General features: G+C 49.2%; 1 protein-coding gene across 2 annotated transcripts; it reads right to left on the bottom strand.

The window, feature by feature from the left end:
* Nucleotides 1-352: 352 nt before the first annotated feature.
* CXXC1 (CXXC finger protein 1) lies at nt 353-7516 on the bottom strand. Of its 2 annotated transcripts, none has more exons than XM_021670075.2 (15): nt 5587-7516; nt 4737-4855; nt 4536-4636; nt 4021-4256; nt 3751-3927; nt 3338-3364; nt 3015-3260; nt 2733-2852; nt 2390-2574; nt 1895-2102; nt 1708-1818; nt 1518-1567; nt 1265-1361; nt 853-1005; nt 353-737 (listed from the first exon to the last, which is right to left on the bottom strand). In XM_021670075.2, exons 1-15 carry the CDS (start codon nt 5938-5940, stop codon nt 591-593), a joined length of 2331 nt encoding a protein of 776 aa, XP_021525750.1. In that variant the 5' UTR covers nt 5941-7516; the 3' UTR covers nt 353-590. The 2 variants fall into 2 exon arrangements, with proteins under 2 accessions (XP_021525750.1, XP_012296303.1); XM_012440880.3 differs by having other exon boundaries at nt 2745-2852; nt 5587-7512.
* Nucleotides 7517-17448: the final 9932 nt, after the last annotated feature.

The following is a 17448-nucleotide window of genomic DNA, read 5'->3' as shown; positions in this document are numbered from 1 at the left end:
CATCAACCCCAGGGCTGTCGTGTCCTGCTCCCTCCTCCTAGCTGAACCGCTGCGGGGGCGCGCGGGCCGGGGAAGGGGGCGGTGCTGCTGCACCGCAGGTAAACTGAGGCACGCTGGAGGGCGCGCCCCTACGGATCGTCAACGTGGGGCTTGTGGGGAAAGAGCGGGGCCTGGCGTCCACAGCGGACGACAGCTCTGGGTGGGAGACAGGAGCATGCGCGGGCGGTGTCACCACACTGAATGAGCGCTGCGTAGACCCTATGCCCGTGGGAGGCTGGGAATGTGGGTCCCTGGGCTCTTCCTGCACGGAGTTTGGAACAGTTGCAACCGCAGCAATGTGGAGACAGCTTCCTTAGTTTCTTCAAAATTTTATTAACAAAACCCAGGGAGGGGAGGCAAGGATGAGTGGACTCCGCAGCCCCACCAGGCACTGAACATGGAGACAGGGAAAAACCCTCTGATAAAGGCAGACGGGTGGTCAACCGGTGGATGGGCACAGGGAGAACCAGAGAAACTGATGAGTGGAGGAACTGGCACCGGGCGGCTCCTCCATCTGGAATGCAGGGTGTGAGGGGTCCGGGCCAGGAGGCTCAGCGGTCGGCACTGGAGCGCAGGTCGGTAGTGAGGGGGTCGTGCTGGATCGTCTGGTGCAGCATCAGGGCCAGCAATCCCGCGCGGTTTGTCATGGCTGTGCGCACATTGCGCTCCTGCTCAAACAGCTCGTCCAGCTTGTACCACTGCCAAGGGAGCGGCAGGAGTCCTGAGCAGGCACTCCTGAAGCCCCGACTGCCCTCGGCCACGTCCGGCATGGACACCTACCACGTGCAGCACCAAAGCCACGAGGAAACCTACCACACGCACGCGCTCCAAGTCCACTTCTGCACGCCGCAGCTTCTCCCAGCAGTAATGGCGATTGCACTGGCGCTTGGGCAGGCGGCAGAAGTCACCTGTGAGCTCAAAGACATCACGTACAAGGGGGCACCCGCATACCTCGTCGGCTGGCACCTGCAGGGGGGCCAGGGTGGGGATAAATAGCGGTGATAAGGGAGAATAGGAATAGGGGCTCAAGGAGGGAGAAGGGAAAGAATGGGAGTTTCAGGGGATGGTGAGGAGGCATGAAAAAGGAGAGGAATGGAGGGTGAAGCAGCAGGGAAGGTGAGAGGAAAAAGTGAAGGAAAGGTTAAGGTGAAGAAGGAAGGGATGAATGTGGGACAGTGAGGCAGGGAGGGGGGGCAAAATGGGGGAAGCTGAAGGAAAACCTTACTTTGGGGTCCCGTGAGTGCTCGGGGCACAGCACCTGGAGCCGCTTACAGTATGTTTTACTCTGAGGATTATAGACATCACAGAAGAGTCGTGTGGCCCTGGGGGTTTGGAGTAGAGAGAGGGTAGTGGAGGGAGGGAAGAGAGGCCCACCTGTCCTTGCTGGTGCCCATATCCTGCCCCAGCGCCACACACATCCCACTTCTGACCCCCGCCTTAACCCCCCACCTGTCACTCCACATGGCACCTTCACTTACCCTTCAATGCGTGTGGGGTACATGGACCCAAAGGACGTCTGGCTCTCATACTGGAGGGATGAGCACAAATGGAGGGAACTGTGGATGTGCACTGCATGCCCTCCCAAGACACCACCCAGACAACAAATCTGTCCCCCACTGGCCCGCTGATGTCCCCACACGGTCCGCCCCCTCAGTCTGACACCCCAACCTTGGCATAGCAGCGTTCCATGTGGCGCAAGGCAACACGTGGGTTGATGGGGTGCCCACAGGAAACACAGAAGATCTGCAGGTCTGTATCATCACTGTCACCCTCGTTGCTCTGCATGGGGTGGAAGGAACAGTAAGGATGGGTAGGACAAAGTACTGGGCCCTGCCCCGCTGCTCCCCTGCCTCACCTCCTCATCCTCGCGCACAGCCTGCTGCTTGGCACGCAGAATGATGGCCTCAAGCTCATGGAATCGGCGTTCCATCTCCTGAAGGCGAGTGCGGGCACTCTGCTGCTCTCGGCGAATGCGTTCGAGCAGCTTCTTGCCGTGCTCTTCAGCAATGCAAGGACTCTGCTGCCACTGCTGGATGCGCTGGGGGAGGATCTCGTAGATGCGGCTACAGGAAAGGTGGCAAGCAACAGAATGAGTGAGGTGATCAGTAAGGAAGGACAGCAAATAGATGCACGACTAAATGGCAAATGGAGAAGTAAATAGGTGACTAGTAGAATGGTGGATGGATGGACACATGGGCAGATGGGTGGGTAGGTGGTTGGGTTGAGTGGGTAGTGGCTGTTTGGTGACTGAATGGTGGATAGCTGATTGACTGGTAGACAACAGAAGGCTGTGGTCAGGCCCTACCATGCACTTCCTGACTCCCTTGAACCGCCCCCAGGAATGACTCACTTGGCTGCCAGCTTCATGCCACAGTCATCTGAGCAATACTTGGAGCTGGGCTGGGCAGGGCGCACACAGCCGGGCCCCAGGCACTGAGGCAGCGACGCAGGGTCCTTGGCATCGTTCCTCTCTGGGTGTTTCCATTTATCCTTGTGCTTCTGCTTCTGCCGATGCCGCTTGTACCGCTCCTCCTTCTGTGGCACAAGATAGGTCAGGTCAGGGTGGAGTCAAAGTCAGCCCCAGACCCCCTGTCTCCTGCTCCATTCCAGCCCTTTCTGACTTTTGCCCCATTCAGCCTCTGAGCTCTTCCTCTCCCTCAACCCCACCCTCTGCCTTTCCACGTCCATTTTACCCTCTCCATCACCTTCTTCTCAGACTTCTTCTCCCGACGCTTCACATGCTTCACTTTCACTGCCCTCTTCCGCAGTGCGGGGTCCAGGAATGGAGACTCTTCTGTGTCGCTCATCCAGGGCTGCAAGCAGGGCATGCACTGACCCACCTGCCCCCTTCATGACAACCCCACCACCTACTCATGTCCCAAATCAGCCTTCCATACCCTCTGTCTCCTCATTAGGGATACTCTCTGCTTCTGTCACCTCCACCCTTCCACCAGGGGATGTTCCTGTCTGCTCACCAGGCCGTGGTCATCAAAGGCCCCTGCACAGAAGTCCTGATACAGGTCAGGATCCAGAGGTAGGTCCTCATCTGAGAGTGGCTCAGGTGTGGCTGTAGCCTCAGGAGGCTCCTTGACTGCTGATGATGCCACTGCCCCCTCGTCTTCACGGATGCGCCCTAACTTCTGTGACGGCTGTGGCTGCTGTTGGGTGGGCAGTGGCCGGCGGGGCCTTGGCAGGGACTCTGAGGGCGTCACTGGCGAGAGCTGCAGGGCAGAATCTCAGGACTGGCCCTGACCGCCCTGCCCGCATGCCCCGCCCTGCCCTGGGGGGCTGGACTCACCGAGGAAGGGAAGTACTTGTACGATTCCTGTGCCGGCAGGAGGAAGGCCCAGGTCAGCCCCAGGTGGATGGAGTGTGGCCTTGCCCTAGCCCCACCGACCTGGCCTGGCCTTGCCTCCCCAGACATACCTCCCCGCTACCCCTCATTACCAGGACATGCTCAACCCTGCCTGATCCTCACTGACATGCATGACCACCTGGAAACACCTGGCCCCACTCTGTCCACCCAGGGTTAGTGGGGTTTCTGCCAGCCCAGCATACCTGGTCATGCCCCATTCATCTGGACATGACAGGCCCCTTCCCACCTATCTGGTCAGGCCCAATCCCACCTGGCCCATGCCTAGACTTAACTAACCCTGCATGGACCCACCAGCTCTCCCACACCTGACCCTACCCAGCTCTGTCCATGCTCACCCGGGCCCGCAGCTGGCACTGGCGCAGCCGGCACTTCTGCCGGATCTTGTTGGGGCCTCCAAACTTTTTCATGTCCCGACAGAAGTCACAGTGACCACAGTCCTCAGTGCGCCGACATGCTTCGCACTCACCACACATGCGGGCTGACCGTTTGATCTGCTGCTGCTGATGATGATGCTGGAGGAGGGGGCCCAGAACAGAAATCATGGACCCAGGAGGGGCCGACATGGAGCCACTTTATACATCCACTCACTTTATACAGCCACTCACCTGGCTGGGTGTGGCCACCAAGGGCTGCGGAGAGGATTTGTGGGGTGAAGCAGAGCCCCGAGCAAGCATGGCCCCAACCCCTGTCCCTGACCCTGCCCGGCGCTGCAGGTCTGGATCCGGGACAGGCCTCTTGCGCCCTCCACCCTCATCCCGGGGCTCACTGCCGTCCCGCTCATTGCCATCCCGCTCCCGTGACTTCTTGTGCCGATAGCGAATCTCTAGCTTGGGGTCCTTCTCTGTGGGGCAGAGAGTAGGGCTAAGGTGAGCATTGGAGGGTGTGCATGGTCCCAAAACCTCTTTATTCCTCTTCTCTCCCTTACTGTCCCACTTACCTACTCTGCACCTCTGTACACGACAGGGCTGCCCCTTCCCGTGGGATCTTCTATTACCACTCACAATCAGCCCCCATTCCAGCTCACCACAGACGTGTATAACTACTACCCATTATCCCCCACTGTGGCTCCCCTCCTCCCCTGAAGCCCCACCTGCCTTCCTTGTCCATGCATGGCCCTCACCTCGGCACTCCCGACAGTACCACTCCCGGATGGCCTTGGCCATCTTCTCAGTGATCCGGATGCAGTCCCCATGGAACCACTCATTGCAATTGTCACACCCGCTGCAGAGGATGGGACAGGTGGTGAATATGTAAGGGGCACAGCCGATCGGCCTTACCCCACCCTGCCAGTGTCAGCCCCGCCCACCTCTCCCGGGCTCACATCATGAAGCAGTTGATGTCCGGTTTGCGGCAGATGCAGTAAATGGGCGCATTCTCCCCATTCTCCGACTTGCTGTCCTCCCCGGCATCTGGAGGCTCTGGGTCTGAACCATCACCCTCCTGCGGGACACCCCCATTACGGCTCCTTAAACAGCCCCCACCGTGGAGGCTCATCCCCGCATTACAGCTCCACCATGGTCAGCACGGATCCCCACTCTGCCGGCAGATTTCCCATCGGGGCCCCCAAAAAATCTCTCCATTACAGTCCCCACTGACTCCCATCCCTTCCCCTGACATCCCATTACTCCGCTTCATACTTCCCATCACGCACCCACCGGTACCCGCTCCCTCTGTCTACACTCACTGGCGGGTCATCGAGACCCAACATCGTGGCGCCTCACAGACCCCGCCTAACTCACTCCCTGAACTTCCCGTCACGGTTCTCCACGCATCCCTCCCTGTTTACTTCACACACCCTCCCGGCACCCGCACACCCAGTCTCAGCTGTCTACGGATCCCCGGCCACGGACTCTTCCTCATCACGGCTCACCACAGACCGCCCAAAGTGATTCCTCACAAACCCCCTTATCCCTCTGCCCAAAGAACCCCCGATCATGGTTTCCCAAGGAACTGCCGGGTACCCGGAGTCCCCACTAAACTTCTATTACGGACCCCCACCGTAGCTCACCATAGAACTCCCAGATACCTCATCATTCTGCCCATAGACTCCCGCCGTTCTCTCCAGACTCCGGTTACCGCTCACCACAGACCCCCAAGTCGGCCGACAGACCCCAAGGTTGCCAACACCACCGACTTCCGCCGCCGAATCCCTCACTGGACGCGGTACTCACCATATCTCCGCTCCCGACGCACTCCTTCAAGACCCCCGCCGCGACCCGCGCACCTACACAGACCCCCTCAGCGGCGTTCCAGGCGGTTGCAAAGGCTCCCACAACTACTTCCGCTTCTGGTCCCGCCTCCCAGGCAGCGTACTCCTGTTGCGCAGGCCCCGCGCGTCGTCTCCGCCGCAAACCATTAGGCGCCGCCATCTTGATTACGTATCCGTATGGTGGCCGGATCCATACGATCGCCGGGAACATGGCTGCGCTCACATTGTGGCTTTCGCGACGGGGCCACCACCTTGTCAGTAGAGTCCGTACGGTGGCTGCTGGTACTGTCTCGACGTACAGGCAACATGGCTGCATCTACTGAGTGACTTCCTCACAGATGCTGTCATCTTGGAATCTGATTCCGTACGTGGGTCGAATTAGTACGGTCCTAGAAGACACATGGCGGCGACCTAATTGCGTATTCCTCAAGGGCGCCGCCATCTTGATGGTTGATTACGTACACTGGCCGCTTGTCAGAGAGATTCACAGGTAAAGCTGCCGCTCCCGAAACACTACCTGGATCAAGTCTTATTCATTCCTCCATTCAATCTCTTTATCTATCCACATGCTTTAATGGGGCGTCGACAGGCTACATGCCTTGCGCGGTGGAGGAAACCAGTTCTTCTGTCGTCTACGACTTCACCTGCCACCACTCTTTCCGGGTCTCACTCCTCCCACTTGTCATTCTTCTGCCAGGCCTGGCATGGTTCAGCTTCTATTTATTTTATTTTTATTTAAAAACAGTTCTTAAACTAACATCAAATCTAATTTTAGTTCTATAAGCTGCACAATAAGCCTAAGCACAGTTTACTTACCCATTTCTTTGTTGCTTAGTATTTAGAACATTTTCAAATGTTACTCTAAATAAAGTTGCAACGAACATTCTTAAACATAGATCGGTATGCTCATCCCTGATTATCTCTTGTGAAATGTGATATACAAAACGATGTCACTCTGGTTAAGAGCTGTAAAATGGAGCCTGGAAGCCATTCTAAGGACTCCCTGCAAACTTGCAAAAAGGAAAACAAACAAAAACTGAAACACAACAGGAATTTGCCTCGAACCCTTGAATTGGTCCAAACTGCAACGACCACACGGTCCTGGAAACCAGCTATATTTCACCAGCGCTGCGTCTCCTGAACAAAAACCAATGAACTATAGACTTATGCTGGCCAGCTGCCTCCAGCAATAATAATTCCATTAAAAGAACTTGTGTAATCACCCTTAGTTTCCTTTTTATTTTTCTTAAAAACTCCTACTCCCCTTTCTCTCTTTGGAGCACAATCTGACTTCGAGCTGAATCTGGGTCTCCTGAATTGCAGTTCCTATGCCCCAATAAACTCCTGCCTTGCAGCTTGGTCTCTTGCCTCTTCTTAGTTGACACTCCTTAGAGATAACATTCTAAAAGTAGAATTACTTTATAATTGGCTATAAATATTATAAGATATGTTAAAATTTATCGGAGCCCATTGGTTTGGACAGTGCTCCTGCAGGAGGCCCCACCAAAATGGAGTCAACCACACTAAAGTTTCATGCCACCAAGCCAAAACTAAATTGTTTATCTGACCCTCCAAGAAATCAGGAGAAAGATACAGAATAATAGCTAAATCCCCAAACGAGCCACTTTTAGCTTGAAAATCCCCTCTGCTTTAACCCTTATTAAGTAACCTGAAGTAACCTGATGTTAACCAGCTTTTTTTAAAAAAATTGTTCTTTTTCCTTGCTCCCACCTTACAAAATTCACTGTTCTGCTGTTTCCCAGGGGAAGCTCTCATTCTATTTTGTATAATGGGATCTGCCCCAATTAATGAATTGCAAGTAAAAGCCATTACATCTATAACTAAATTTGTTGTAATTTTGTTTCTTGATAGTTGATACATATATTTCTACCAGCAGTGTATGAAGATTCCTATATTAGAGCCTTATTAGGTTATTAGATTAGTGCAAACTTTTGTTGTTGTTGAGAAGGAGTCTCTCTCTGTTACCTAGGTTGGAGTGCAGTGGGCAATCTCTGCTCATTGCAACCTCCGCCTCCTGGGTTCAAGTGGTTCTCCTGCCTCAACTTCCCAAGTAGCTGGGATTACAGGCAGGTGCCACCACACCTGGCTAATTTTTGTATTTTAGTAGAGATGGGGTTTCACCATGTTGGCCAGGCTGGTCTCAAATTCTTGACCTCAGGTGATTTGCCTGCCTCAGCCTTCCAAAGTGCTGGGATTACAGGCGTGAGCCATCGAGCCTGGCTCACACTCAGGTTCCTAGAGAGGAATCGGTGCACCAGTTTTCTAATCCCGATCTCAAGTGATCCACCCACCTCAACCGCCCAAAGTGTTGGGATTACAGCCGTGAGCCACCATGCCCAGCGAGTGCAAACTTCTAAATTCATCACCCCTGTCAGTAAAAAATTGTCAACATCCACAGCCATTTTATAAATACTATACATTACCATACTAATACAGTGCAAAAATAAGCAACCACATAAAATACATATTTAAAGGGATGGGGTAAATATAAATGTCTCTCATATTTTCTCAAACCCCCAGCACCATCTGAGATGCTGCTCTTGGGGAGCTCCCAATTTACACTATTGGTGCTTACTTTGATCTATATGCAGTCTGAGATGGATATGATGAAGCAAACAAAGATTAGTATTTTGTCAAACAGTAAATTTTTCATAAGTATAGCTTGATGATGATGGTAATAGTCATAATTTCAAAAACCTTCTATTTGCTTAGTGGTTTATAGTTCACAAGATACTTTCACACATGACAGCTTATCTGACCTAAGTGCCTTATACGGTGAATGGAGCAGGAGTGTTATCGTCCCCACTCTACAGTGAAAGCAATTGAGACTCAGGGAGCCTAAGTCCCTTGCCAGGTCACACAGCCAGTAATAATGGATCTGACAATAATAGTAAAATCTTTCTGAGTGCTGGGCTGTGAGCTGAAATCAGGGCATAGACTCTGGGTACTCCCAGGACGAGAGAAGCTAGGTGAAAAGGTTCATGAGGCAACCACAGAATGGAGCAGATTCTGAAAGTTAAGGGTCACAATGGACCTGAATCAGGAAATGGATCAGAAGTCCAGGGGATCAGACACCCCAGGAATCAGGATTAGAATCTTAGGCAGGAGAACAAACAACACAGAATGAGGAACCAAGTACAGGATCTCAGCACAGGGGGGTTCACAGGAACGGGAAAGGAGAGCCCAACTCTACCAAAGATTCCCAGGAGGGGGACAGAAGTCTTCCAGGCACTTCTTGCAAACAGCAAGGATAAGATAAATATTTGAAATTCAATGACAAAACCATGCTTAGCACTTCAATTCTAATTTGCCAGCAAGCACAGACAAAATCAGGACTGGAATCATTCACTGATGAATATATAGTTTTGCTTTCTGCAGTTTTTGTTACCCATGGTCAAGCATGGTCTGAAAATATTAAATAAAAAATTTCAGAGGGCTGGACTCAGTGGTTCATGCCTGTAATTAGCACACTGGGAGGCTGAGGAGGGAGGATCCCTTGAGCCCAGGAGTTCAAAACCATCCCGGGCAACATAGCAAGACTTCGTCTATACAAATAATAAAAAAAAATTAGCTGGGCATGGTAGCACGTGCCTGTGGTCCCAGCTATGCAGGAGGCTGAGGTGGGAGGATCACTTGAGCTCAGGCAGTCGAGGCTGCAGTGAGCCATGATTGCATCACTGAACTCCAGTCTGGATGACAGGAAGATCCTGTCTCAAAAAAGAAAGAAAGAAACAATTCATAAGTTTTAATTTCCCTGCCATTCTGAGTATTGTGATGAAATCTCATACCATGCCATTTCATCCCACCTGGAATGTAAATTATCCCTTTGTCCAGCCTATCTACCTGTTCCGTTTAGTTGAATTCTGTTGTTGTTTTTTTAAACCAGTCTGAAAATCATTCTATTATAAAGACTATTAAATTCATTAACTGACATTGATATAATGTTCAAATAAACTCAGAATTGGCTTTAAAAATCAGGGCTCAAGTTATCTGTAGATGCCTAGACTCAGTATGGATTAGGTAGGGCAGGGCTGGGGTGGGGAGGGAGCAGAGTAGCATAGCAGAGGGCTAGGTCCTATTGAGTTAGAACTGGGAAGTGACTATGCCATATCACAACGGTCTAAAACAATATGACTAAACGGTCTAAAACAACAGACTGTGGGCCTCTAATCTTTCTGGCGTCTTGTGAATGTAGGAGGCAGGGACTAGGTCAAGACTGGACCTTGGGCAAGAATTAAAGCAGGTACTCACTCTCCAAATGGACATAGGGGCCCAGAGCAGGAACCACGCCTAGATGTCATTCAAGTGCGGGTAACTTGAGTAAGGAACATAGAGAAGCCAGGATGAGTGACAGTGGTGCTGACAACCACTTTGGCCCGGGGAGAGACTGGACTTGAGAATCAGTAAAAGCAGTAGCCAGTGGGAGGGATATCATTCAGAGCCTGGGCCATTCTATGCAGCATTCCTCTGGAAAGGACCCAGACTCTGGATGGAAAGAAACTGTAGGTCTCTCATGAGGGTGATGTCCATTCAGACACAGCCTCAGAATCTGCTGAAATATGCCAGAAATATAAGACCAAGGGATTCAATATCTATCTTATCTTTTCAAGGACACTGAAATATTCTGTGGCTATTGCAGTATCTTAAGTCATAGTTTTTAGAAGTATATTTTACAGTTCATGGCTTCAAGAACAAAGTGTTACAGCTTGGATTTGAGTCTGGGCTCTACCAACACTAGCTCCCTAACATGGGACAGTCTTTGAGACTTTTTTCTCATCTACAAAAATCAGCAAAATTAACATCCTCCTAGAAAGTCATCTGAGAGAATAATATTAGGTCCAGAATGGGTACTCTCCAAAGAGTGTCATGCAGTAAAAGATTAACTCGGCAGGCCTTGAATGTTCAAACCTTCACATTAAAAACAACAACAAAAATATCTGGTCTTTGACTGGCTCTTGGGAGATAACCTTAAAGTGCCCAGAATTACTTACCTAATAAGAATGTTTGACTGGGCGTAGTGGCTCACACCTATAATTCCAGCACTTTGGAAAGCTGAGTTTGGTGGATCATCTGAGGTCAGGAGTTCAAGACCAGCCTGGCCAATATGGTGAAACCCCATCTCTACTAAAAATACAAAAATTAGCTAGGTGTGGTGGCAGGTGTCTATAATCCCACCTACTTGGGAGTCTGAAGCAGAATCACTTGAACCCTGGAGGTGGAGTCTGCAGTGAGCTGAGATCTTGCCATTACACTCCAGGCTGGATGACAGAGCAAGACTCTGTCTCAAAAGGAAGGAAGGAAGGGAGGGAGGGAGGGAGAGAGGGAGGGAGAAAGGAAGGGAGAAAGTTTATATTTACCTAGAATCTTGGGCCACACCAGATAGTTTATGATAACAATGTGATTTGTGGTGGGGACCTTGGGCCACAGGGTATCAATATGACCTCTGGAGAGGCCAGAGACTGAGTAACCAAGGTCAGCAATGGCACGCTCCATACTCATGTAACCAATCCCCCAATAAAAACTCTGGACACCGAAGCTCTGATAGAGCTTCCCTGGTTTGTAATACTTGATTCATGTTGTCACAACACTGCTTCTTGGATAATTAAGTGCTGTTCATATGACTCCACTAGGAGATGACAAATGGACGCATGGTCTTTCCTGTACTATAGCCTATGAACTTTTTGCTGATTTTAATCTGTATTCTTTTGCTATAACAAACTGTAACTGGGAGCTTAACAGCATTTTTGTATTCTGTGTGTTCTTCTAGCGAGTCATTGAACCTGAGGATGGTCTTAGGACACCTGACACAAATGTTCTTTTTCCTCATATATTATACTTTCAAGCTGATATCTCTGAAATGTTGAAAGACTGCCAAATGTCATGAACCAGTCATTTAATATCACTTCTGAGGATGACTTGTTTAGGTTGTTTTGGGTAACTTTAATTGTAATCTGCTCCCTCTCTACTACATCTTCTCCATCCCTAACATCCATTTCTTTCTTTTTTTGAGATGAAGTCTCACTCTTATTGCCCAGGCTGGAGTGCAGTGGCATGATCTTGGCTCACTACAACCTCCACCTCCCGGATTCAAGTGATTCTACTGCCTTAGCCTCCTGAATACCTGGGATTACAGGCACCCACCACCACACCTGGCTAATTTTTGTATTTTTAGTAGAGATGGGGTTTCACCATGTTAGCCAGGTCTTGTCTTGAACTCCTGACCTCAGGTGATTTGCCCAACTCGGCCTCCCAAAGTGCTGGGATTACAGGTGTGAGTCACTGTGCCCTGCCCACACTTCTTATCACACTCAGGTTCCTAGAGAGGAACAGGTGCACCAGATTTCTAGTCTGACTTCTTCTTTTCCCACTTACTCCCTCTAAAAAAAAGCAAAAAGAATTAAATAGGCTTGGTTCTATGGTTTGGTGATAGATTCGTCTTTCTACTTTTTATTCCTACCCAAGTCCTACCAACCAATTTCTATGCTGAATAGGTCAGTTTCTATCCACAAAGCTCATATGTAAATACCACCTTGAATCTTATAACCTGCAGAAGCTTTCAGTTTGTGTTTTTTTCAGCTCCAGATCATGAGGTCCTTGGTCCTACAGAAGACAGAGCAAGTCTGAGGTTTGCCATACACAAAGCGAAGCATTATAAAACCCTTTGGTACTGGTCTGCGTTCATGATAGTTTTTTTTTCTTGCTTATCCTAGCGTTCTCTTCCAAAACTTACCATTACAGACACCAGAACACTCCTATAATTTTGTTAATGGTTTCATATATGAGCAAGTTGTTTCCTCAATGAAATTATAAACTCCCTGAAGGTGAGAATTAAGCCTCTCTTGAAGAGTAAACCACACAAGGTGAACTGAATCCACAGCTGTGTTTCCTGCAGTGCTGTGAACACAGAATTGGCTTTATTACTATCTCTGTAATTGTCTATATGCAAATGGAGGTTTTTAATCACCTCTCTGGCTTGGTTTAAAGGAACAACAGAATAGAGGTGTTTGGGCCAAAAGTTTAAGTTGCCTTTGTCTGGAGTACTGTAGAAGACCCATCAATAATCTGCAGTACACAGCATTACCCAGGCCTCCTTCAACTTTCTGTCCTTGAAGGTACCCACCATTCTCATTTCCAAGCCGTAAGTTCTCACAATTCAGTTACAATCAAATCAGGCAGGCTCAGGAAAGTCTCAAGAATCACTTGGCGCAGGAGGAACCCAGGAACACATGGCTGGTTAACCACCACACAGCCTTTTCCATGTCACACACTACACATAGCAAGGGGACAGCTATCCTGAGAGTCTAGGGGAGAATAAGTGTCCAAGATCCCAGTGATAATTCTCCAGGTATGGAATTTGTATATTTTAAGTCTGGCCTATGAGAGATGTAGGGTGGGGGAGTTAGGGCCCTCATTAGCTTTCCTCATCTTTCAAATCCTATCACATCCTTTTCCTTAGAAAAAATAATTGTTCCTTCTTTCAAAATCCATTTTCTTCTATTAACCCATCTTCGTGCATTTAAAATAAGTCTTTCCAAACCCTAGTGAAAGACGTTGAGTATTTTTTAAAAACAGATTTATTGGGGTGTAATTCAAATACTATGCAATTTACCCATTAAAAGTTTACATTTCAATGGTTTTAGTATATTCACAGACTTGTGCATTCACTGCCCTGATCATTTTTTTTCCTTTAATTAAAAAAAATTTTATTATAGAGATAAGGTCTTGCTATGTTGCCTAGGCTGGTCTTGAACTCCTGGGCTAAGCAATCCCCCTGCCTCAGCCTCCCAAAGTGCTGAGATTACAGGCCTGAGCCACTGCACTTGGCCTCCCAATTGATTTTTAGAACTCCCTCACTACCCGAAAAAGAAACTCTGATACCACTCTCCATGCCCCTCCCCCTGGGCAACCACTAATCTTTCTGTCTCTATAGATTTGCCTATTCTGGATATTTCATATAAATAGAATCATATTATATGTGGTTTCCTATGACTGACTTCTTTCACTTAGCATGTTTTTAAGGTTCGTTCACATTGTAGCATGTATTGGTACTTCAATTCTTATTATGGCCAAATAATATTCTATTTTATGAACATAGCACATTGTGTTTATTCATTCATCAGCTGATAGACATTTAGGTTGTTTCCACATAATGACTGTTATGAAATATTTGCAGCTATGAACATTCATGTACAAGTTCTTGTGTGGACACATTTTCATTTATCTTAAGTATATAACTAGGGGTGGAATTGCTGGGTCATATGGTATGTTTTACTAATTAAAGAAACTGCCAGACTGTTTTCCAAAGTGGTTGCACCATTTTACATTCCTACCAGCAATGTATGAAAGTTGTAATTTCTTCACATCCTTTCCAGTACTTGTTATCTGTCTTCTGGATTACAGTTAAGATAGCAGGTGGGAAAGGGTATCTCACTGCTGTTTTGATTTGTATTTCCCTGATGACTAATGATATTCAGCATCTTTTCATGTGCTTATTGGCCATTATATATCTACTTTGGAAAACTATCTAATCAAATACTTTGCCCATTTATTTCATTGTATTTGTTCTTATTATTCAGTTGTAACAGTTCTACAGTATTCTGGGTACATGTCCCTTATTAGATAAATGATTTGCAAATATTTTCTCTCATTCTCTGGGTTGTGTCTTTACTTTCTTGATGGCGTTCTTTGAAGTGCAATTTTAAATTTTGATGATTCCAGTATATATATATATATACACTTCTAAGAGTTTTATAGTTTTATAGTTTAAGATTTCTTTCTTTTTTTTTTTTTGAGACGAAGTCTTACTCTCTTGTCCAGGCTGGAGTGCAGTGGTGCAGTGGCATGGTCTCAGCTCACTGCAACTTCCGCCTCCCAGGTTCAAGCAATTCTCATGCCTCAGCCTCCTGAGTAGCTGGGACAACAGGTACACACCACTACACCTGACAAATTTTCGTGTTCTTAGTAGAGACAGGGTTTCACCATGTTGGCCAGGCTGATTTTGAACTCCTGACCTTAAGTGATCTGCCCACCTCAGCCTCATAAAGTGCGGGGATTACAAATGTGAGCCACCATGCCCAGGCTTAAGATTTTACATTTAGGTCTTTGGTTTGAGTTTTCTGTATGGTGAGGTAGGGGTCTAACTTCATTCTCAAGGGCATGTGGGTATCCAGTCGTCCCAGTAACATTTGTTGACTATTCTTTCCCCGGTAAATAGTTATGGCACCCTTGCTGAAAATCAATTGACCAGGCCCGTAGCAGTGACTCACACCTGTAATCTTAGCACTTTGGGAGGCCAAGACAGGAGGATCAATTGAGCCCAGGAGTTCCAGACCAGCCAGGGAAATATGGTAAGACTCTGTCTCCATACAATTTTTTCTTTTTTTAATAAGCCAGGTGTGGTGGCACATGCCTGTAGTCCCAGCTTCTCAGGAGGCCAGGAGGTCGATGCTATAGTGAGCCAGGATTTTGCCACTGCACTCCAGCCTGGGTGACAGAGTGAGACCCTGTCACCCCTGCCCCGCTCCTCAGAAAAAAAAAAAAAAACAGGATAACAATGAAAAGAAAATCAGGCCCAGCACAGTGGTTCATGCCTGTAATTGCAACACTTTGGGAGGCTGAGGTGGGAGGATTGCATGAGTCTAGGAGTTTGAGATCAGCCTGGATAACAAAGTGAGACCCCCATTTCTACAAAAAAAAAAAAAAAAAGCCAGGTGTGGTGACTACACCACTGCACTCCAGCCCCAGGCAACAGAGCAAGACCCTGTATCAAAAAAGAAGAAAGAAAGAAAAAGAAAAGAAGGAAAGAAAGAAGGGAGGGAGGAAGGGAGGGAGGGCGGAATCAAATCAATTGACCTTAATATAAGGGTTCATTTCTGGACCTTCAATTCTATTCTATTGATTTATATGTCTATCCTTATGCCAGTGCTGAGTATCTGTATATCTTAATTACTGTAGCTTTGTAGAATTTTGAAGTTGGGAAATGTGAGTCCTCCAACTTTGTTCTTTTTCAATATTATTTTGGCTATTTTGGGTCCCTTAAATTTCCATGTGAATTTGAGGATCGGCTTGTCTAATTCTGCAAATAAGTCAGCTTGGATTTTGACAGGAAGTTATGTTGAATGTGTAGAACAATTTCAGAAGTATTGGCACCTTAATAATATTAAGTCTGATTTAGGAATATGGGACGTCACCCTTTCCTCTTAAAGTGAGCCGTGGCTGCCAGTGCAGTATGGCTGGGCTGGTGGGACCTAGGAGTTGGGCCCAGGTCACTAACTCCTTTCCTCCCCAAGCCTCCTTCTCCACACCCACCCCCCAATGCTCCAGGATCCCCAAGTAGGGAATATGAGACCCTTCACCTTGCCATGCCCTGCAAAGCCAAAAAGCTGTCTTTACATTTTCGGGGCCTCAGGCACGAGCAGCCGCTGCCACACAGTTAGGATCCCACAATCGCAGCGAATGCAGAGGCTTTAGGGATACTGCATTCTGGTTGCCACGGGCTACCCCCGTATTAGCCGGGTATTTGCGTCCGGCCGGAAGTGGGGAGAGTCACCATGGGAACCACTGACGCTGAAACTAGCCACTTCCTCTTGGCCCTGAGAAGCTGAATATGCGCGATCCTCAGATCAACCTCGGTCTCTCTGGCTGGACAATTTCCTGGTTCTGCCCAGAAGGCAGACTAACGCCTTTCGTCTTGGAAAAGTCGCAGGTCTTAATTCACCTTCAGTTTATACGTTTCTTTATGCCTTATAATAGGCATAAAGGTCTGGTTATATCTCATCTCCCTCCAGGAGCTCTCCAGAAGCGCACAGGTGGGCCTTTCTTAGCACTTAGGGAAAGATCCTTGCTATTTTGCTATTTATTGTACTGGCTAAAAATGGGGATGGGCAGGCAGGAGCGCCCCTCTGGGAATGGTCGGGAGAGCACGGCAGCCACGGTGGTCCCCTTAGCTCCTGGCGTGCCCCTCGGCTGCCATTACAGTCCCCATGGGGTCCCTCCTGCCTGTGCCTCCACAGGAGGGACCCCATGAGGACTCTAATGAGAGCCCTGCATCCCACGAAGGAGCCCCCAGAAGTCGGGCCTCGCTTGGGGTCTGTTGGCCCGGTGGAGTGTGTCCAACCTCTGACCCGCTTCTGGGAGGATCAGTACCCCGCGTCCGGGTGGCCAGCGCGCACCTGAAGCACGAGGGGTCTCGACGCGGCCCGGGCTGTCCCTGAGTCGGCACCATTCCGGGAAGCCCCACAGCAGCGGCTGGCCCTCGGCGGAGCCCTGCGGCCCTTCACGGTCGCGGGGAAAGCCAGATCTGCGGCAGGAGGAGCCCGCGGCCAAGCCGCTCCTGCCCTGGAGGGACTCAACCCTTTGTCTCCACGTCGTAGAGAGGCAGATCGCAAAGCTGGGTCCTGCAGGCCCACACTAGGGGACAGGTGGGACAAGGAGCACCCTCAGGTAGCCACAGGTTGAAAGCAGGGAGGGTGTCAAGGCCTCAGGAACCTTAACACAACCTGGAGCACAAGGCTAAGAAACCTGCCACTTGGTTTCTTATCTGCCACTGTGGCCCAGCTGAGAGCCAGAGTCACAAGGCTCTTGGGGCCGGCGACCTAAGCCCCTTTCGTCGAGCACCTGACTGAGTCTGTAACCCCCTAATGGGTTTGCTGCATAAATAAAGACCAGGGCATTGCAGTAAGAAAAGAATTTAGGCCAGTGGGGTGGCTCATGCGTAATCCCAGCACTTAGGGAGGCAGAGGCATGAGGATCTCTTGAGCCCAGGAGTTACAGACCAGCCTGGAATACATGGTGAAGCCTGTCT

This window comes from Aotus nancymaae, unplaced genomic scaffold, assembly GCF_030222135.1.
Source record: "Aotus nancymaae isolate 86718 unplaced genomic scaffold, 86718_ANA_hifiasm-v0.15.2.pri h1tg000020l, whole genome shotgun sequence".
Classification (NCBI taxonomy): Eukaryota; Metazoa; Chordata; class Mammalia; order Primates; family Aotidae; genus Aotus; species Aotus nancymaae.
The sequence above is the reverse complement of the archived record's forward strand: the minus strand, read 5'-3'. Positions and strand labels throughout refer to the sequence as shown.